Source organism: Carassius gibelio, chromosome B18 (assembly GCF_023724105.1).
Source record: "Carassius gibelio isolate Cgi1373 ecotype wild population from Czech Republic chromosome B18, carGib1.2-hapl.c, whole genome shotgun sequence".
NCBI classification, from domain to species: Eukaryota; Metazoa; Chordata; class Actinopteri; order Cypriniformes; family Cyprinidae; genus Carassius; species Carassius gibelio.
The window spans coordinates 3,881,570-3,904,661 of NC_068413.1; the positions used below are offsets into that span (position 1 = coordinate 3,881,570).

Here is a 23,092-nt window from a genome sequence, read left to right on the forward strand (position 1 = left end):
ATAACTTTTTTTTTATTTTACCATTCTATGTAAATAACATCGTTTTTGTGCAGATACTGTATTGTAACTGGTATCGTTTTGTCGTTTTAAGTTATCTAACGTTACTACTATCTATCTATAATATATTAATTTTTAAACTCGCCTGGAGATCGACAGTCTGGAGATCGACAGTCTATATTTTTTTTTTATATCTTGCACGTAAGGTAAGTTGCTATTTTTACTTCGTCTGCTGTTTACTTTTATGCTTTTTATTACGGTGATCAGTTATGGATCATTATGCAAATTTAATTTAAACTAAATTAAAATGTAATTGTAACTAAATTAAATATTTTGCATAGCCTACGCCTACACTGACAAAAAGTGTCAATGTGTTAACGTTAGATAGGCTAGTAACTTATCTATCATCACTTCCAGAAAACTATAACACTAATGTAAGTAGTGAAGGCTACTTTGCATCATACAATGCTAACATTCATGTGTTGTTATTAAGTATTGACTTGAAAAAGCCAAATTATTTAAGCTTCTTCTTCTTTTTCTTCTTCTTCTTCTTCTTCTTCTTCTTCTTCTTCTTCTTCTTCTTCTTCTTCTTCTTCTTCTTCTTCTTTTTCTTATTCTTAGACTAAATTTCTGAACGCTACTCCTCCTAGAGCTTGTAAGCCGTTCAGACTCGGGTAGATATTTTATTTTCAGACTGACCGGAATTACGTTTCTCTCAAAACTGAAGTTTAAAAATCTTAAAAAGTCCCATAAACTTACATTTGTTCAAATGAGCCAAGACTATTAAAACTTCAACTGTCAAAAATTTAAATCTAAACACACTGAAGCCCATTAGGCTAACTCGAACTTCCCTTCTATCTGTCTGTCTGTCTGGTTGGTTGCTCCCAGGTTGGTTTTAAAGTGGTTTTGGCAGATTTCTAGCTGGTCAGACTGGTCTTAGATGGGAGACCTGCTAAAACACCAACCAAGTTTAAAACAGCTACTCTTTAAAAACTTAAACCAGCTAAAACTAGACAACTAGCATAGGCTGGTTTTAAAAAATGTTTTTGACTGGTTTTAGCTGCTTTTAACTGGCTGGCTTTTTGTTAAATCTGCTGATATCAACTGATTTTAACTGCCTCTAGCTGTTTTTTATTGAATCAGATGGTTTTAACTTGTTTTAGCTGGATTATTTTTCATTTCCAATTTTAAATCACATTAAAAACATAATAACAGCAAGCTAATCATGCTAGTAACATGCTAATCATTTTAGCAACATGCCAATCATGCTAGAAACATGTTAGTAATTTGGGAACACATGATAGATAAATGTTAAATTGCATGAATTTAATTTAATTAAATTTTTTGGAGAATTTGATGTTTCCAAATTCAAAGCGATAGGAGTTGCACTTGCATGCCCGAGAGGCATTTCAAAGATGGCCACCAAGTAACACGACTTGTCTTAACGGTCAACTTGACGTCATTCATACTGTAAATTCTCACGGAGCTCTTGAGCAGGATTGTGCCATAAGTCGAATATAAAGTGAATATTATGGTGAATGACGTCAAGTTGAAAGTTACAATATAGCTAACAAGGCATCTATGTATGTATATATCTATTCTAGCAACCACCTCAGGTAATGTTTTTCTGATAGACTGTATTGCATTGAAAACATTCAAACTTTAATCTATAAAACTATGTTACATTTCAAACTACTTCAAACTGAAAGTATTTAACACCATTATTTAACACAAGTACTTATTTATTTATCTGTTTACAAGTCAAGTAGTTTTAGTAATTCTTTTTACTTTCAACAGACATCATGCCTGTGGAAGTATGGGTTGGTCCTTGGAAGCCCCACAGGCCAAGGGGCCCCATTGCTGCAATGTACAACAGTCCAGGGCCAACATATTCTCTGCCAGGGGCAACTGGTACACACACACACACACACACACACACACACACACACACACAGAAATGGGTACAGTTAGTTACGAATGCGATAACCTAATCCACAATCTAACTTAAGAGATAATAATTCTAAAACCATTTTTTATTTTTATATATTACAACTGATGATGTTCTCAAAAAGAAGGTTCAGCTCACTTCTGGGTACAAATTTGTAACAAAAAAATATTAAGTAGGTACTGTACACATACACAAATTACAATAAATACAACCAGTAAATCAGGAGCTAAAAAGTGGGGTAAAAACTAAGATTCGAAAGACCAACACTAATTTCTAAATGTTATTAAAAAAATTGAGAAGCTATTGCCCTTCCATGACTTTGAGGGATTTCTTTGCCCTACACAGGAATGAACAACCATGACCCGCGGATGCAGCAAGGCCCAGCGTTTAGCTTCGGCACACGTCATCGTGACTCACATGCCAACTCTTCCCCAGGTCCTGGATACCTCGTTCCCTCCAACATCACCAGGGTGGGTCGGGATGGAACCCCTGCGTACTCCGTCTACGGCCGACCTAAGGATATTCAGCCCTTTAAAACCCCTGGCCCAGGTCTTTTACACAACATAAACTCACAGGCTTTGTAGATGTACAACAAGGTTCACTCTTATAAGAAAAGTTACAAAACTGTCACTGGGGTGGCACACTTTCTAAAGGTACTAATAGCATTTAGGGGTAAAAAGATGTACTTTTTGCACCTTAGAACAACCTAGTGACAGTATTGTACCTTTTCTCTGTGAGTGTAGAACAGATTAAACTGGCTTTTGATTTTTCTTTCAGGCAGTTACTCCCCTGAAAATGCAATAAAAACCACCTTTCACTCTGCCCCTGCGTTCTCTCTGTCTGCAAGGACTAAACTGTTTCGTAATGACCAAACACCAGGTAGATTTCCACACAGCAACAAATTATGGAACAGGTGCATTTCCTGTGAATATCATGCATTATCTTGTCTTCAGGTCCGGCTGCATACATGCTTCCCCCAGTATTAGGGCCAAGAGTTGTGAATAAAGCGTCTGCCCCAAATGTCTTCTTTGGCGGTCGTAGCGAAATCGGCAGCTTCTATGAAGATCTACGGAAGGTGTGGACACATCATTTCACAGTATTTACCTCTGCTTTGCAAAGATGATAACATTCATTTTCTCAGACTCCAGGCCCAGGGACCTACCAAGTGGTGAATTCAGGGGTGTACAAACGCAAGTCCCCTGAGTACAGCATGACCGGACGCAACTTCTCACCCGGAGACACTACAAAGAAACCAGGACCTGGAGCCCATCATCCAGAAAGGGTCTGTACATAGGCTAACATATACAATACTGTTTTATACTTATACTATACTATGCACTTATAACATTATCATACATGACTTTTTTTCCAATAAATGCTGTTCTTTTGAACTGTCTGTTAATCAAAGAATCTTTAAAAAAATTATCATGGAATCCACAATATCCAAAATACTATTTAAATAACAAGAATTAGTACTAAAATGCTTCTCTTTGTCTTTCTCCACAGGTTACTTTCACAGGAACCAAAGCTCCCAGCTTTTCATTTGGAATTCGACATTCAGAGTACACCTTTCCTTTAATTGTGGATGGGGCTGATTAAACAGGTCAATTCTGTTAAACAAGCCTGTCTGTTGTGTCAGGTCTTTAACGGTGTTTCATAAAAGTAGTAGATGCAGTAATTGTGCTGTTGGTACAATATAAGAAATAAGCTCCATTCCAAAACCAAGTGAAGCAAGTCTACCTAGACTAGCATTTTAGCACATCACAGACACAATCTACTAGTGCTGGGTCTGATTCCTCCTCGTCGAGTACGAGTCAAGTATAAATCCTTAGAAGTTTGAGTCCATGTTCAATCATAATTGCAGTCCAAATACCCCAACCCTACAATCCATACACAGAGGTTGAACCAAAAGATAGGCAGCAAAAACAAATAATTAAAAACTAATCTATAAATTCTCTCATGTTCACCAAGGCTGCACTTAATTTTATCAAAATTCAGTAAGAACAGTAAGATTCATTGTGAAATGAATTATATTTTGTAATGAATTTGAAATAACTGATTTGAATATATTTTAAAATGTAATTAAATTCTTTGATGGCAAAGCTGATTTTTTCATGTCACCTCACTATGTTTTGGAATGGCATAGAGGTGCCAAACAGCGCTGATGATTACTGTGTAAATCAAGAAAGAAAGTACATCCTTGAATCAAAATACATTATTGTTGTCACTTTATTATTGCCAGTTGGCACTTCAGTCATACAGAATCTAAAAATGTAAGTTTAGCTCAAAGCAAAAGAGACAAACCAGGAACAACATGTACATTAATATATACATTATTCTATAGAAAAAAAAATTCTGGTTCGTGCCATAATACATTTAGTGGTATTTTCTTTCTTTCTTTCTTAATAAAAAAACCTTCTCTGAAACCTAATGCCTAACCTAATGAAAACCTAATCTAGTTTGTCAGGTAAATCAATTTTTAAGGTTTTTTTTTTTCTCCAAAACACAACAATTCTAGTTATTTGATTTATCTATTTGTAGTGTACGTGGATTGAATATTGCTGTCATGCAGTAATGTTTTATCGCAGTACTGTTCTTGCAACTTTCTCTTTAAGATGATTTTATATTGTTGTATTATTTATATCACAGTTAACCTTTAACTGCTTAACTTCACCAGTTTAAAGTTGTACTGGCTTAAACATGTGCTTCGACAGCTGTCTTTATCTCTATGATCCTCATCCGATGTTTCATACAGTGACTATAAAAGTAAGGGAACACTCTCTCAGTGAACGTGTGTTTAAACATATGCAGGCCGATATTATGACCCAAATCGGTGAATGTGACTTTGCCCTTGTCCCAGTCCAGCTGCACCCTGATTCTCTGAATTCTTTGGGTGACCCGTAGATGGGTGAGGATCTCTGGAGAACAGCCCTTCCCGTATTTCCCGTTGCAGAAGCCCACATACCACAGACCCGTTTTGGAGGAGGTCTGTCTGTGTCTGTATGCGGACTCTGTGATCACTCCCACGGCCCAGGCTGTGCTGTCACCCACGTCAATGTCCCAGCAGTGAGTCCCCGAGTTAAAGCCCTCAGAACCCAGAATGCTTGTGTAGCCATCGAATCTCTCTGGGTTTGCTGGAAGCTGATGGAAATGCTCATCAGTGTAAGTTATACTAGTCAGATCATCCGACACGAGCAGATAAGGATGGGCGGTGTTGGGGTCAAAGGTTACTGGGGCTAGAGGGAAAGAGATAGAGATGTACTCACTGTTAAGACATTCACACACAAAGTATTTTGCTTTGAGACATGCAAGACACTGGCAGTGGAATGGGGAAAAAAAAGACAATTCTTAAACTTCTTTAAACTTGAGTGCTACATTTTTAGAACTACGGAAGCCCATTTCTGCCATAGAATAAATTTTTTTTTTTGGCTTTTCTTTCTTTTTTTGACATTCTGAGATACAAACTCAGAATAAACTCCCAGTCCAAAAGTCAAAACTCAGAATTCAGACTTAAAATCTCGCAATTCTGACTTGACGTTTGCATGTTTACATGTTTCAGTTATGACTTTTTTTTTTCCTTCTCAGAATACTTTACTGTATATCTCATAATATATTTTCTCTGATTTCCATGTGTATATCTCACAATTTTGAGTTTATATTTCCAATTCTGACTTCTTCTCAGAATTATTTTTTTCTGTCATTAATAATTAATATAATAATAATTTAAAAAAAGGTAATTTTGACATTTTATCTCACATTTCTGACTTTTTTCTTGAAATTTATGTCTTACAATTATGACTTTCTTCAGAGTTTACATCTTACGTTCTGACACATTCTGTGTCTGAGGTTTTTCAAAGCAAAAACACGTGTGAATGGCTCGCAACTTTTAAAATGCAGCTCTTGAACTTTTTTTTTTTTCCTTCTGCTGCATCTCTATGTGAGAAGATTGAGAAGATTTACTTTATCTATTCAGTACTCACTGTATCGGGTGTTGGCTTGTAGTTTCTTGGATACTTCAAATGTTATGTTACCCACATGTTTTGCTACATTGATGAGCATTCCTGAAGGTCTGCTCTGATCCCGCATTGTACACTTTGTCCTGAAACAACATTGAGTCAGTACTGATGTGGGTTTGGGTTCAAAACCAGATATTAAAGAAAAAAAAAATTCTCACCTTTCAATTGTAGCCTTGTAGTTCTAGAAATAATTTAGATGAAAACAGAAGGATTAATCTACCAAAGCTGCATTTATTTGTCCAAAAATATGATAAAACAGTAATATTTTTAAATATTATTACAATTTAAATTAACTGTAATTTTAATACATTTTCAAATGTAATCGTGTCATCGTTCAGAAATAATTTTAATAGGCTGATTTGCTGCGCACAGAATCAATACTTATTATCATCAGTGTTGAAGACAGTTATGCTGCTTCATATTTTGTCAGATTTAAAAAAAAATCAGTTGATCAGTTTAAAGCATCTTTGCAATGACATTCTGCAATGTCTACTCAATGTAATGGAAAAATTTGCATTTTTCTTTGACCTTTTAAAATAAAACATCAATAAAATATATTTTAAACATTCAAAGTCCAGAAAACAAACCAAGGCCATCTTACCACTAGAAATCTGAAGTCATTCCTTCTCAGTTGTTCTTCGATGGACTCGATAATGCATGAGAGAGAAAACATCCCTGATCTAATCTCCTCAATCTTCTTTTTAATTATCTCACTCTTCTGCTCTTCTTCTTTCCTCAGCATCGTCATCCTGTCTGCCTCTTCAATGTCCAGAAACTGGTGAAGCTTTTCAAACGCCTCCTTAATTGTATTCTCAGTGTTTTGGCTCTGTTTCTAAACACAAAATATCAGCAGATTCAGGCTGAAATATCCACATAGTAGTCAAACTGTGTCAATGTTGAAATCTCCTCTCCGTACTCACCTTCATATACTCTGCTGTTTCATCCCAGGACTGTTTGATTTGCTCGTAGACTCTGAGTTTCTCCAGAAAGGTCTTAAGTTTCAGCTGGAGCTGTTGCTAACAAATATTAAAAAGTGAAGTGAGACAAGTAAAGTTGGGGCAGGTTGTCACTTTTTTTTTTTTTTTAATGACACTATCAGTGTAGGGAGAGCCTACTCTCTCTCTCTCTCTCTCTCTCTCTCTCTCTCTCACTTTCTCTTTCTCTGTCTCTCTCTATATCAGATGTTTTAGCATGATGGTTTCCCCAGCTTTGTTTACTGATGTTAACAGGTTTGTTCTTTACAAACCGGCATATCAACAAACAGATCAGCAGTGTCCAGTTTATATTTGACTTTATCAGCAAGTTCCCACGAAACTTTTGTTTCTGTAAGCTTGAGAATGTTTGTCATAAAAGGGCCATTAGCTTAGACCTGTTTGACTAGAGCTTTCATATCTCACCCATTTCCAGCCCATTAAACCTGAAACCGACAATCAGTGAAATCTAACTAGAGTCCACAAGCTGGTCATTTCTGCAACTGACTATTTTTTTAAAATTGTGTTTCCATAGAATCTGACGCTATGAGCTCTTACCCTCAGGTCCGGCGACGCGTCTGCTGTTAAATGGATTCGGTGGTTCCTATGCGATTTGACATTTCTGCATTTCCCACAAACTACTTCTTGATCTTCAGTGCAGAAGAAAGTAAGAGGTTCTCCATGAAGACTACAGAACTCCACCATCTCTACGGGAGGCTCCTGAGTTGTTTCTTCTCTCATCAGATCACACATGTTTCTCAGCACAATGTTAATAGGTGGGTTAGGGTTGGTGGACACTGCTCTGCAGATAGGACACTCTTGAGTTTCTCGCCGGTTCCAGAAGGTTTTCACGCAGCCGTTACAGATGCTGTGAGAGCAGGATAGGATAATGGGATCCCTGAAGATGTCACAGCAGATGGGGCAGTAGAAATCCTCCTCTGTAATAGATAGTCTGCTGGCCATTTTGCCACCTACGCAATTCTATTTTTTAGCTAGTTGTGTTTCTCTGACTCTCTCTCTCTGTGTGTCTGGTCCAGCTGTCAAAGAGCACAAGAGTGTCTCTCAACTCATCTGTGTTTACATCCCAGACACCTGTAAATCAGGGTGGAGCTTATGAGAGCAAAAGACAGCATTTACTTCTATTTGTAAAGTAAATGTGAATTTCTTCAAGGTAATAAACCTGTACAATGTATGGCAAGTTATAGGATACAAAATATGTAAAAACAGTGTATATTTTTAAGTCAGTTTCTGTCTTTACCATATACAGTATTGCTGTTATTTTAGCATCATTTATATTCTATTCATTATTTATTATTATATATGTATTATCCATTTATATTAATGTATTGAATTACGTTTTATATTCTAATTTAATTTTGTTTAAATTCTATATTTTCCTGTCATTTTAATACTTGTTATATTTATATAAATATTATGATATTATTATTTTATATTATTTTTTATATTTATGTATAACTTTGATTTAATTAAATTTAATTTCAGTTTTAGTAATTGTAGTAAGTTTAAAAAAATGTATATGAAGCTACTCCAAATTATTTATTTCAGTTTTTTTTTAATCCAGTATTTCTATGTGGCTTTAATTCAGCTTAAAATAAAAAGAATTAAATGTAGTTTAATTTAGTTTTGTTTTGTTAACTAATTGTAGTTAAGGGACTTTTTTTGATGCCAAGGATGCATTTATTCTTGTAGGAACCAACTGAATTAATTGTGTTCTTTAGTCTTTTAATTTGTATCTAGCCATGCACTCATTGACCTCTGTGGGAAACAAGAACACTTTTCTATCTAAGAAGCAGATCTATATAACAGTTTTCCTGTTCTGTTCTGTGTATTTCTATGTCAAGAATGTGACCAAGACAACATTCTGTAACGTACTGTTTTCTCACACTTAAAAAAGGTAAGATTATTGTGTTTGATATCACTGACAGGTAATATGTCAAACTCAAAGAAAACATTCTTGGTATTATTTCTTTGGATTTGTTTCCTGGAAAACATAAATATAGGTCAAAGTTTACCCTACAGAAACAAATGATAATTTTGAAAAATAATGTTTCAAATTATCACGACAACAACAACATTAGAATAAAGACGTTATTGCTTAATTTTATTTATTCTTTATTATCCCATTTCCTAATGTATTTTTAGTATTATTATTATTATTAATAAAGCAGAATAAAGCACTTTAAAATTAACATTTTAACTGTCACTCACATTTTTTAACATAGACTTGAAAGTGCATGATCCAAACCTACATTTTTATAATTCATGACTGAAAACATTTTGTTACATGATTTTGATGTACCATTTTCATGGTAATGCAATGTTTGATTTTAAAATGGGTTTCAAAGGATGAATTTTGAGATTTAAAATTTTCAAGTGATATATAATTTCTGATGATTTCTAAAGTGTTTTAGAGATTTAGACTTTTTTATTTTTTATAAAGGACAGAACTCCGGTTATGATGTAGGTTTTTGGGGTGCACTCTTACCATAAATTAATCTATTACTTTTCCCACATAATTTTAAACATAAAATATCTATTTAGGAGTCTTAGACCTTTCCAACGATATATAGTTTGTCATGATTAGATTAAAATTTAATTGCAATATAGTGAAGTAAACGCAGGCGGCCCACCGAGGGGCCGGATGGCAATTAACAGGTTAAAAAGCGACATTGAAACGAAACAGGCACCGTCAAAGACAGCTCGAGCCTGGGTCCTAGCGTTGCATAGAGACGCGTTGTTGTCGTGCATGTTCAGTAAATTTTCTGGACCCAAACCGAGAATTTTCTTCACTAAATAGCGATGTGTTCGTCGATAATCCAACCGTGAATTTAAACCAACTGTCGACGAGCCTTAAATATATCTGCCTAGGATTGTAAAGCAATATTTCCCGTAGTGATTAGCGGGGTTAGTTTGATGGCTTGGGTTCCAGACTCGCTTATCTGCTAATTAGCCAGCTAACGTAGTAAAAGCGAGATTCGGACGAGCTATAAGTTTAAAAACTAGACTTTTTTCGTTTTTTTTTTTGCTCGTAAAGATGAACTAAATGAGTTCGTGTGATGCAGTAAAGCAGCAGCAGCGGCTGTCATCATCATCATCTAATCCCGCGGGTTTAAGCGGCTCTGGTTAAACTGTTCTCGCGATGGACGCACGAGGCGTCTCTGATCTGGACCTGGACAAATATGACGCTGATGAGCAGCTCAAGATCATCTGCCTCGGAGACAGCGCTGTGGGCAAATCCAAGTATGTTGATGTCTTACTGCTCTGCTGCACTGAAAATGCGTTGCGTGGTGTTTGTTTTTGTTTTTATTTTTACTAAAGGCTTTGATTATTTTTTTCAGGCTTATGGAGCGATTCCTTGTGGATGGATAGTATCCTTTGTCTTGGCTGTTTGATGTCATTGTGATAACTCTGTCTGTATGGTTCATTCTGAGAGTTGTTCGATTCTTAATGAAATGTGTTAGTCGTCCTCAGCAGCTCTCCACATACGCACTGACTCTCTACAAATACACCACCACCATCAGTGGACAGACTGTCCTGGTTGGTAAGTTTGGCGTGGAAGCTGTTATTGTAGTGCATGATCATGTAACAGTTGGCTGTGATGTCAACTGAAGCTGTTTATCTGCATACAGATTTCTGGGATACTGCAGGACAGGAACGATTTCGAAGCATGCACCCGTCTTACTACCATAAAGCACATGCTTGTATCATGGTAAGAGTCTTATTTTAGTATGTTACTATTATGATATACTCACCCTCATGCCATTCAAGATGTAGATGAGTTTGTTTCTTCATCAGATCAGATTTTGAGAATTTAGGCATTAAATTACTTGTTCACCAGTGGATGCTCTGCAGTGAATGGGTGCCGTCAGGTCTAGGGCATTTAGTTGTGCTGCTCATAATCTCATAATAATGCTGCTCATGTTTAAATGAGCTTTTTCTGATGAATTTTAAACTATTAACTGTCAATAATTGTTGTTTGTTGTCTTGATTTTATCATCACAACTCAACTGTACGGTCTCCTTGAGTGCCATGAAAGGTGCCTTTAAATAAAATGTATTATTATTATTATTATTATCTGATATTTATATATTCAGTCAACAAAAGCCATATATATGTATAGATATAGTAAATTTGAATAGATTAAGTAAACAATAGCTAAACTGAAACCAATTGAATCAGAGAAATAAATCATTATTCAAATGCTGCTGTAGTGGCAGATTGATGGCTGTCATACACACAACATTTATTGGTGTTTAAGGCTTTTCATAAATGGTACATCTCAAAAAGCCTTCCAATTTAAACAGATTGCTTTTTCCAGGTTTTTGATGTCCAGAGGAAAATCACGTATAAGAATCTCCCAATTTGGTACAAAGAACTGCGAGAGTACCGGCCAGAGATTCCCTGTCTAGTGGTCGCTAACAAGATCGACGGTAAAGTTGGCTTGTGAGATTCCAGATAAGAGCGGTGCTAGCCAGTGTCACGCTCTGCATGTCTCTTATCTCTTGTTCCTTCATGTGTTCTGCTCTTCAAAAGCTGACACGAAGGTCACCCAGAAGAATTTCAACTTTGCTAAGAAACAAGGTCTGCCCTTCTACTTTGTATCTGCTGCTGATGGGACCAATGTTGTCAAGGTGAGGGTGGAAAACAGTATCCCTGATTCAGTAACCCTAAATTGTGTTTTCATCCAACAGGCCAGGTGAGATGTCTTTGACTAAGTGAACTAAATGTGGTCCAGTTTTGCTATTAATTCCATACTCAAGTCAATATTTTCCTTTACATTGTCGTTTATGGCATTGCATGTGGACAGTTTTAAAGTGACAGGACTGGATGTTAAGAACACACGTCAAGTTTTTTTTGTTTTGTTTTTTAATTTCAAGGAATCAATGAAAAAGATTTAGATGTATGTCTTAGGGTTCTAAGAATTGTCTTTGAAGAAAGTTCTAATGTTCTGTAAATGTTCCACAGGTGTTTAAAGATGCCATTCAGATGGCTCTGTCCTACAAGAGGAACTCCAACGACTTTATGGATGAAGTCATGAGGGAGCTAGAGGTGTGTGAGTGTCTCTTATGTGAGCGTTTGTGTTTGTTTGAAGGTGATTGCTTGCTCCTCATGATGATTTTATCCATGCTTTCTTACAGAACTTTGATTTAGACCGTAAAGTAGAATCATCTGATAAAGATGAGGATACACAAGAGGGCAAAGCGGACTCGCCGTGATCACGTCACACTCTCTCATCATCTTTCTCCGCTGCTCCTGCACTTGTTCTGTCGAGTTCCTCAGATCATGGCTGTCCTCCCACCAACTCAACCTCCCACCTCTCAAAGTGTGTGTCTGTTCATGAAATAAATTTTGATTCTGTGAATGTACAGCTGATAACAGAATCACAATGCACTCTGAACTCCGATTTGATACAAATTGTGCAGCATGCAGATTTAGTAAAAATCAGCCCTCTTAAAGAGACTGTCTGGAATGTGAAGATTTGTGCTAACATGAAATATTTTTCAACATATGTATTTTTTAAGTGTAATATTTACAAGTTGCACATTTCAAGTAACTATTTGTAATGCTCACCAGTTGATGATAAACATCTGGATGTTTGTGCAAGAGTAACTGAATTTACTGTATTTTAAAACTTCCATGCTCCCTTAAAATTTTACATAAATATTAATTTATATGTCCACCTTCTTTGCCAACTGAACAAATTTTATATTAAAGCGATTTGTTGCAAGCATATCTGAGCGCAGGATTAGACGTTCCTCAGGAATGGATGAGAGGACAGCCATGACACACACTCAGTGTAGCAGATGAATGTGAAAACCAGAAGATGATCACTGACTATTACAAACGGCCAGGTCACAGTTCATGCTGTTCGATGATAAACTTGATTATGTGCAGCTTTCAGTCTTTGGGAAAGCATTCATGTGCCACGTCCACATGCAGCTGTCTGATCTGTTCAGTGAAACTGTGGAAGTAAAGGAGTGAGTCTCATGAAATGTCTAAAACATGCTTGTCAAGTTACAACAAAATCAAAACACAATCCCTCTCATTATTATTATTATTTTTTTTATTTTAATGTTTTAAAGTATTTGTTTATCATAGTTGTTTTTTCTAAAGAATGTAATTTATGCTGATTTTAAATAATCAAAATTATGTTAATGTAGTTGTTGTCATGCATAATTGTCATAAAAATGCAAAAATCTTCCTAAAAAAAGATCATGCTAAAATAGACACATTTAGGCCGTTTTCTCATATTTGGAGTAAAGCATGACCCAGATATTTCTTCATGAGTTTCCCCTTTAGAGACAAGAAATAATTATTACTGTAAAGAGCACTTATTAATATTGCACAAACTGTGAAGTTTTTTTTTTTTTTTTTTTAGATTATTGCTAAAAAAATGTGTTTTGTGATGTCTTGCACAAGTGCTTTATATATGGAACATGCACCCAATATTGGTGAATTCAAATAGAAGCAGCTTTGTACTCCATATGATTGTGTGTATCTGAACTGGATACAACTTTTACGTCATTAGAAACATGTTCTGGTGTTGTTATGTACCTTATTTCTGTGAGCAGAATGTGGTTCATATTAAAGATCTTACATATGGCATCAATCAAGAAATTAATTATCAGCACTTTCCACAGCGGGGTAAGTTGACAAATAGATCTAATCTTATAGAAGATGATCAATGAAGAGTAAACACTTACTGTAAAATGATCTTGTAAAAAATACACAAAAACGAATTTACATGATTACAAAATCAAATATTTGTGAAAATAATAGAAAATCAGCCCAAACTAGAGAAACTGAGTGGTTCTGGTAATTGTTTTAATGCTATATGTTTTTATTTATTTTTTTACAGTTAATGTTCATCAAACCTATAAAACTAAATACTATTTTATGTTGTATTAGAGGCAAACAACTCTTTACTCAGTTACAAAATGAAGACCTTGGATTTCAGAGTTTGAAAGCTTTGTTTTGTAGCTCTTTGTTGAAAAGTGCTTCTCTCTCTGTAAAATAAAACCTGAATGAAATAAACCTCCATCACAACCTCAGTTGAGCAATCAACCCACCAGAAAACAATGCTCATTAAAGCAGTATATACTGCATTTCTTGCCATTTTTATTGTGCTTTTGTTGGTCAGAAAACACGATGGACAACCCTATAGAACATACTGTAGTCATGTAAATGATGTGTTTTATTTCATGTTTAGGCCTGCCATTGGTAGAGTAAAATTACAAAGAAATCAATTGCAATTTTCATTCTGGTTAAATATGCAGAACCCCTGATGTCTGCGCTACATTGGGAGAGAGTAAAGGGCAAAGGTCAGGGAGAGCGTCCACCGAATGTGCAAGTCAGTCACTAATTGACTTATTGGAATTCAAGCCAAACAGAACAGACGTGAATGTCCCCATGAAACTCAATGAATCGGGCCACGTATGGAAATCGTTGAAAACATTCAAATGTACAAACTCCTATATTTGGGGAAACAAAAGTGAGCAAAAGAAAATAGGAAACGTCTCAAGATTTCCAGGAGGTGGCACCATAGTGCTGGTTTAAACAGCGTTTAGTTCCTTCAAAAAAAAAAAAAAAACTTTTTGGCACATTTGTTCATTTTTCTTCAGTGGTTTCATCTCCTGCTAGAACAACTATAATGTAATGAACATGAGAAAATCAATATTATGAAAGATGAAAGTGACGTGTACTGAACAAAAATCACTGCTCAAGTGTTCATCAGAAGATGAGAGGAGGAAAACTGTGGTACATATGGCTCAGAAATGCAGTTCCAAGTCTCCAGAGTGAGAAGACATTCACTAAAACATACACACACTTGCTTTTATTCTTCAGAATGAGATGAATAAAGGGACATGATTTTTTTTTACCAGGATGGGAAATGATATAGGTCATCTCTAAATCAAAACCTTTCTGTAAGATTTTGTGTAAAAAAAAAACGAAGTGGGGTGAAGGAATCGGTGTATATTTTTCCAGGGCTCATCTGCATCTGAGGACTTATATAGTAAGTAATTCACAGTTATCTCGGGGCTCGACTCCAAACGGCCCCTCAACACTTTCATTCAAGCCCTTGTACAGTCAAACAGACTGACGGTTTAACGCAGGTCAGGATCTCTGATAATGAGCTAAATACTAACTAGTCTTCTTCATCTAGGATGGGAGAATACAATTTAATCAGAGCAATCACCTTATTTACAGAACAGAAATGATGCTTTGAGGTGATAAAAGTACAGTCTGTTCAATTTTGTTCACAAGTCACATTTGATTTTTAAAACCCTTATTTTATGCTGGAAATGTGTATATTTTAAATTCTAAATGCCAGTCTTTTTATGCTCCCTAAAGCTGCATTTTTGGGATCAAAACATGCATTAAAAACATTCATTTTATTAGAATAAAAAAATATATATTTTGCTATTTGAATATTATTTTTTAAATATAATTTATTCCTGTGGTGCAAAGCTGAATTTTCAGCATCATAACTCCAGTCTTCAGTGTCACACAATCATCTTAATATACTGATTTGCCGCTCAAGAAACATTTCTTATTGTCATCAATGTTGAAAAGTTTTCCCACATAATATTTCCGGTGATAGTGAATTCTTTGACGAATAGAACATTTTAAAAGAACAGTATTTATTTGAAATAGAAATATTTTATAATATTATCTCTTAACTTTATGCATTTGTGCTGACTAAAATATAAATTTCTATACCCCCCAAAAATAAAAAGTTAATATTTACCAGTAATAAATAAACTGTAAAATAAAATGTTCTTCAAATCCCAGAGTTGATATCCAGTTTAATTCTGTCCATTATACTGTTGTAATGTCTAAAATCACAAATTGATTTTGTATCCCCGGTGAAATCAGGTTTAGAATGTCACTCTCATATTTAACAGTGTGTCCAACACAGCATAAAGAAGAGGAGTGACATCTGTTTTTACCTGCATTGTGAACAGGCTGTACTTCAATCCCTGCAGCGTCTCTTTTCGTTCATATCAAGATAAATATGGCATCTACTTCGACTTTTCCCCACACAGTGTTACTGGCGTGCTCATCTGATGATGCACTGTGAATGTCTTGTCATCCTTTGCTGTTCGTGTGTGGCCTTTATTTTAGATGCAAGAGAAGAGATGACCAATGGTGTCTGCTGTCGCAGTCTAAGACACACAAACACGTTAGGTATTAAAAACAGGACTGATGTTGCACAGAAGAGAAATGAGTGTCTGTGTTTGCATGTCCCAGGTTACATATAATTATGCATTTGTTGAGCCCTAATGGAGGGTTGAACGGGACAGGTGGGAATGAATGGCTTGAAATGCTAGCACCTTGTTTTGTGCAAATCACCCCGAACTCCATACAAAGAGTAAAATTTTCACCTTTTTTGACAGGTGGTTAACTATGCATATATGCCAAACATTCATATATAGATCTATATATTTTTTGATTTTTAAAAATTTATATGAAAACTATCGTATATACATTGCTTGTGATTGATATAAAAAAGCAAATATTTAAGTCATTTGTCCATATATACAGCTGCAGGATCTCTGGGCTTCTTTTTCATTGATTGTTTTTTTCATGAAATCTTTTGTCCTCAGCTTCTTCTTTTAACTAGTTGTCATTCTAAAGTTCATCCTAAATGAATTCATGAAAATTCTTCTAAGCATCATATTTCACAAGCTACAAAATCCACCTATGAGGAGAGACAACAAATAAATAAATAAGGAAATAAAAAAAGGCCAAAGCAAATAAGCCAAATGCTTCAGTGCTTACAGCAGGTTAACGTATAAGGAAACTTTTACAATTATAGATTCTGTCTTCAAACACCAGGCGTTACCATCCAGATGAGCGGCAATGTTCCAGATGTTTCCCGTCCCACAGTGGTTCTGTCATGCACACTGCACACTTGTTTGCACGCACACTTATTGCAGAGTTTCTTATTCGGAATTTCTTATCACCAGATTAAGAAGATTTAGAACAAATTTGGATAAGAAACCGGTGTGGTTGTGTGCATGAAAGTGTGTAACTGTACTGGGAACGCGTTTTTGTGTCATACAAAAAAACTACAAACGAATAACAGACAAAAGCGGTGTGTGTGAACACATGAACATGAACACACCGTTACAGCCCAATTAAAGATGGAAGACCAGGTTCTGTAAAACTATAAGAAGGAAAAGCAAAAAAGGGGGTGGTACAATGCAAATCAAACAAATCAGTCAACCATCATTCCGTATGGTGATGTAACGTTTCATGCTACAGTCCATCATAAAAGGATAACCATCAAAAATCATTTTCAAGAGTGTTTTTTTGTCTTTATATATATAATATCATATATAAGTTTTATATTTATGACAAAAAAAATTATATTCATATATCTATATACTTTTTTTCTGTCAAATATATATGTATATAATTGGTAAAAATGGGTAAATTATTGGTGGAATAAATCATCTAGAGAGAAAGAGAGACAGGTGCAGTTTTGCACAGTCCGTCCTGTTGTTTGCTGTCTCCCTCTATTTTCAAAGCTATTTAAATACATTGAGATATTCTATCTAATGTCATATTTCCTTTGGAAACCCAAAGGTAAGAGAGTCTGATTATGAAAAAGCCACTAGTGTTGGTTAAACATTCTCCGAGTGTAGTACGTCCCTCAGCCAGAAGGGGGCAGGTGGTAGACAGAGAGGATCCGGCCACGCCCACTCTGCTCATCCACTCCTAAAAAAATACTCTGAAAGGCAACTGAACTTCCTTTTCTCAACAGCATCCCTCCTTTCTCTGAATGAAAGACAGCGGTAAGAAGTGAATTGTAAAGTAGAAAAAACTGAATTTGGGACTAAGGGAGTAGTGGGTGTTTATCATGCTAATGAATAGGCTTTGATTAGACAGACAACAAAAATCTGAGTTTTGTAGTCTGGATGGCAAACAAACATTATTTTTGACCCACATTACTGTAAGTGGTTTGAAATCAGATTAAAATGCAGTGTGAACTGTCAAATTGGAATTCAAGTCGTTTTCCTAATTCGGGATGAGATCTACTTTGGAAATACACTCATTTTCTCTCACTTTTTCACCATATAGCAAACTATTCAGTGAATAGTAAATGAGTTGAATCAGTGAGGGGCTTTAAGTATTTGCCTGCATCATGAGTTTGGCACCATGGCAAGATGCAATGACATAATTATGGATAAACCACTTATCAGCCAATCTGATTTTTGGGCAGTGTGAACAAAGCCAATTTCGATCACTAAATTCATAGCCCCTTCCAAATACACAACACCCATGTGATTGGCTGCTGGTAGTAGCGTGGGAGGGGCTTAAGATAGTGCTACAAAAAAACAGCATGAGTCAACACCCACTACACCAATGTTTGATTTAGGAAATAGTGAGATTATTTAAAACTGAAGTGTGTATTTCTGCGGCAATAGCAAAAATGATTGTTTAAATTGACTGCCAATGGTTGGACAAACACTGTAAATGTTGGTGCATCAGATTTGTAGGAATATTATATTGCATTTCTGGAAAAAGAGGTCCAAAAAGTTGTTCCTGGTGCAGTACTATTCCGTTGTTCCTTATTTATAGGGCTGCAAAGGGTGGAAAATTTCTGTAAACTTTACAAAATTTCAGCATCTTTGCAACCCTACTTCTTTCTACACCTAAAACGTTCATAATAGTACCTTTAAGCAGCAGTGTCCAATCCTGCTCCAGGATGGCCACTTGTCAGCATAGTTTAGCTCTAGTTCCAGTTAAATACATCAGCTAAACAGCTAATCACAGTCTACAGAATCAGTTGAATCTTCCAGGAAAGTGTATTGAAACTGAAAAAAGTGGCCCTCCTGGAGCAAAATAAGAAATCTCTGCCTTACATATTAGCACCAAAAATGTACCTAGCAGTACCTAAATGGTACATATTAATACCATTTAGTACCACCCAGGGATTGCTTTTTACGAAAGCGTGGGACAGGATAATTATTTTAACATCAAAATGACACACTTCAGATTTAAAGCTCAAGAATTGCAAGAAAAATGACAAGACAAGCAAATGAAATAAGATAATAAAAGAAAACTGTGTTTGAGACTAGCTACGGGTAGAGGGAGGCGCGTGGTCAACTCTCCAGCAGCTGTTTAAGGGCGCGCTCAATGTTCATGCGATGACCGACGCGTGTCACGCCCAGCTCAGCAAAGTCCTCCTTGGTCAGAGCAGGGAGATGGGAGCCCTCGATCTCATGCTCTTGGAAACGCTCCCGGTGTTCAGACAGGTTAATGCTGGCCAGCCAGTCGCCAACATCATACTTGTTCCACAGGTGGAGGGGCTTCTGGTGGAACGGCCGCAGGGTGAGCAGGGGGGAGGGCATGCCCGAGGAGGGGGCTGGCGAGGGAGAGCGACTCCTTGCGCTAGAGCTCCTCATGACAAAACGCACTTCTTTAGGTTCGTGAGGGAGACTGAGGCTAGACGACTTAAGGATGGTGGGGGGTGTGATGGGAGAAGTGGCCAGACCGAAGCCCCTGATGGGTCCCAGAGGATCCGAGCGGTCCGGGGAACCGGGACTAGGTGTCCGCCGGGTCATTGGGTAGCGGCTGCCTGGTCTGATGGTGTAGGTGGTGCCATAGCCTCTCTGAGAGATAGTATGGAGCTCCCCCAAACTGCTGAAGAGTCTGGAAGTAGGGAATAGAAAAAAAAGAGAAAAGGAAGGGGGCAGATAGGATGAAAGTCAACTTTTTTCTCTTTTTGTGAGAAACAGTAGATTCAGTGGCAGGGAAAGCATCAGCTATGTTAGGACTCTACATTTTTTGAGTTAGGCATGGTTAGTGACATGTTTAATTAATGCGTTTAGCCGTTATAATAGAAGTGCAAAGGTGTTACAGACCTGCGGAGCAAAGATAGAGAGAATACATCATGAGATAAAAGAGGAGCTTGGATCTTAGTTTTTAGAGTTTATAGTTCAGTCATACAACTATAATTTAAAGTGTTTACTCCTAAAGGCCTGTTCACACCAAGCACGATAACTATAAAGATAACGATAAAGATAATGATAAAGATATAGTTCTAGAAATCATTCTCAATATTAAAGAAAAGCAGAGTCCACACCACAGCTGAAATGATAAAGGAACAGAGAAACTAATCACTTTAAAAAAAAAAATAATTTCAGCTGAAAAATGAGTTCAAGAATTTAAAGCAGCAGACGAGCGTGCACTTACAGACAAAATCGTTAGCTGTAGTGGACACCTATATTGTTATCATTAAAGTTATCATTCTTGGTGTGAACAGGGCTTTAGTCACCAAAATTCTACCTATTTACACTGTAAAAACACCTTCTTAATGAGTTTTAAAGCCTTTTTTAATTTTGCAGAGAAATTATGTAAAAATCCCTAAATTTACTTGTGAAGCAAACAGCAAATATTCATGCATTGTATCTTGAATATACATGTATTTTGTCATACTGGCAGGTTAATTCTTTTGTATTAATAAGGTATAAACAAGTAAAAATACTGGTAACAATTTACAAGAATTGTTTCATTTTTTAACATTAGTCTACATTTGATAGCATCTAAACTTCTAAAACGTATTTATGCTCAACGTTTACTAATACATTATTGACGTTTAAAAGTTGTCAATATTATTTATTGAAGCATGAACAGTTGTATTTTAATTAATTGTATTTTAATTAAATTCTGTAAAAAATATATTGCTCATTGTTAGGTAAAATGGTGTATGGCTTCACATGTAAATTTTTTTTCTTTCAAGGATTTCTACATATTTTCAGATGACAACTGGACAAAACCTTTCATTTAATTTAAATTATTTAAGATTATAATTAAAAAAAAAATGTATTTTAGTATTATAGCAAATGCATATCCATATTAAAATGAATTTAGATATATTTATTTTGCCACTAAGTTTAAGAACATAAACAGTTTATAATTATATAATTATTATTATAATTTTTTTTTGTTCTGCATGCTACAACTGTAACTAGGCAAAAGAAACTCGCTCTCCACTTAAAACCTGCCTCTGTGTGCAATGACGTGAAGATCAGATGTAATAACTCAATTAACAATCAATGGTAATGACTGGGGTGTTACATAAGTCTGAATGCAATCTGAATGAAATGTAAAACATGGCCAGATTTACACAGATTTTATGAGCACTACAGCAGAACACTGAAAGCACAACATGCAACACAAGAGAAACATCAAAAGACAGATGTGGAGACACGTATAAAATCTCAACCTTCAAATTACTTATTGTATTATTTTGTTAAAAATATCTGTAACTATATAGGATTCATAATTTGAGATGTTTACATAACTTACCCTGGGTGAATAGGACAGAACTTATTTAACAATATAGGTGCAAGCTCTGATCATTACCTATTTTATCGGTAGAAGCAGTCTATGAAAAATCTAAATAAAAACTAATGCCCTATACTTGAATTGATCGAATCCTTTTGCCTCTGTAACTTGAGGATTGAGAAGTAAGCAGCCAATGAAAAACATGGAAATGCTGGGGTTTAGAGGGCTCTGACCAAATTAGCATAAGGCGGGTCAGTAAATGAGGAAGGGTGGATGATGATCAGGGCTTGACTCAGAGGTGTGGAAACAGAAAAAAGACAGATGAGATGATTCATGCGCACTTACACAGGTGCCCGGCTCTTCTGGGCTTAGCCTCAGATTCAGCTCTAGACAGAGCAGCGTAGCATGCAAAGAGAGAGTGAGAGAAAGAGGGAGAGAGGGAGATGGAGAAAAAGAGAGAGAAACAGAGGGAGAGAGAGTGAGGGGCAATGAGAGAGAGAGAGAGAGAGCGGTCGGTTAGCATCAGTCCATGACAGAACAAAAACAAACACAACACACTTCACATCCTCAACAATGTCAATTGAATGCAAACCAAATGCGTAGCAACACAGACCAGAGCGCAGCTAGCCCCAGACCTCAGCTTTCAATGGTGGAATGTGCACATACAGACACTATCAATAAAGAGTGAATTCTGATGATGTGAAATTAAACACAGCATTTCTTTCAATACGTCCTCTGTCTGGGGTAAGGTGACATTCTGGTCAAATGAAACAAAAATTAAGCAAAATGAACAAATATGCATGAAAAATAAACAATGCAAAAAACTACATGATCAACCATTTTTCCAAGAAGAAGCCGGAGCGATCACTGTGTTAGCATGATTAATGGATGAAAGTGTCACAAAACACTTGGTGAGAAAAGTAAGCTTGGACAGAAAAGGAACGGCTACACAGACTGAGAGGAATAAGATATTATTATAATGATGACACTGTGATGATTATGTTGGTTTTATATTGGATCATCCAATGAGAAATGACAACTTTCAGCTGGTGTAATTAATTTAAACTCAATCCAGTCATAAAATAACTTTATTGAGGGTTGGACAAACATGGGTTTATAGCTCACAATTAGTGTGATAAACATGGGTCAAAACAACACATTTATATCCTATGATGTTGCAAGAAAAAAACATCATTCACACATGGACCCACATACATACTGCTAGCACAGTGCCATCGTGAAGCAGGCTGGAGGGAAAAGCTCACTCAGTTAGATGTGACAGAGTTTGGAGGGTGAGAGGTCGAAGCTTGAGATGGTGCATGCCCTCAGGCCATCTGTTACCTTGTGAACACCCAAATGGCAAGACAGAGGGACTTAAAGTGCTTTTCAAATTACATTTATGTCATTATGTAGTCACCCTAATGCATGTCATCAAGAAAGTTTTTGAGTCACATCATGTTCACTTCAAAAAGGTGTCATAACCGAAACAGATGTACTGAGAATACTTGACAATGCTGTCAAGCGACAGACATTTTGGGTGATTTGCCAGGGTGGACAAGGGAACACAGAACCTGCAGAAGTGATTAATAAAACCCAGAAGAATGTCAGCAAAAGTGACTGAATATGGGATTAGTGGATGTTAAAGAATAGAAAATAAAATAAATGACATTTGATTTACCCTAGTGGCTAAGCTAAGGTTTACTGTCTTCCATGTTCTTGTCACATCTGTTGGGATATAAAGGACTTCAGCTGTATTTAAGGATATAAGCAAAATAGTACATAGCTGGTGTTTTAAAAAAATCAAGACAGAAAAAGACATTTATTGATTTTATTTGAAA

General features: G+C 36.1%; 4 protein-coding genes across 4 annotated transcripts in view; 2 read left to right on the forward strand and 2 right to left on the reverse strand.

The window, feature by feature from the left end:
• The first annotated feature begins 2,241 nt into the window (after positions 1–2,241).
• On the forward strand, positions 2,242–3,693 carry LOC127977119 (outer dense fiber protein 3-B-like). Its single transcript, XM_052581807.1, has 5 exons — positions 2,242–2,494; positions 2,723–2,824; positions 2,899–3,020; positions 3,087–3,227; positions 3,452–3,693. The coding sequence occupies exons 1-5, from the start codon at positions 2,293–2,295 to the stop codon at positions 3,542–3,544; spliced, it is 660 nt and encodes a 219-aa protein (XP_052437767.1). The 5' UTR covers positions 2,242–2,292; the 3' UTR covers positions 3,545–3,693.
• Positions 3,694–4,171: 478 nt separating this feature from the next.
• Positions 4,172–8,056, reverse strand: LOC127977810 (E3 ubiquitin-protein ligase TRIM35-like). Its single transcript, XM_052582950.1, has 6 exons — positions 7,491–8,056; positions 6,882–6,977; positions 6,563–6,793; positions 6,120–6,142; positions 5,926–6,044; positions 4,172–5,181 (listed from the first exon to the last, which is right to left on the reverse strand). The coding sequence occupies exons 1-6, from the start codon at positions 7,893–7,895 to the stop codon at positions 4,640–4,642; spliced, it is 1,416 nt and encodes a 471-aa protein (XP_052438910.1). The 5' UTR covers positions 7,896–8,056; the 3' UTR covers positions 4,172–4,639.
• Positions 8,057–9,627: 1,571 nt separating this feature from the next.
• Positions 9,628–13,559, forward strand: LOC127977143 (rab-like protein 2A). Its single transcript, XM_052581845.1, has 8 exons — positions 9,628–10,193; positions 10,292–10,321; positions 10,415–10,494; positions 10,583–10,662; positions 11,272–11,383; positions 11,487–11,584; positions 11,919–12,002; positions 12,092–13,559. The coding sequence occupies exons 1-8, from the start codon at positions 10,093–10,095 to the stop codon at positions 12,167–12,169; spliced, it is 663 nt and encodes a 220-aa protein (XP_052437805.1). The 5' UTR covers positions 9,628–10,092; the 3' UTR covers positions 12,170–13,559.
• A 476-nt stretch (positions 13,560–14,035) lies between these two features.
• The window catches only part of LOC127977142 (SH3 and multiple ankyrin repeat domains protein 3), a 270,804-nt gene continuing 261,747 nt past the window's right edge, over positions 14,036–23,092 (reverse strand). The window contains exon 23 of the mRNA XM_052581844.1: positions 14,036–19,616. Coding sequence (XP_052437804.1) covers positions 19,067–19,616 — 550 coding nt within the window. The 3' untranslated portion in view covers positions 14,036–19,066. The remainder of the gene's footprint in view (positions 19,617–23,092) is intronic.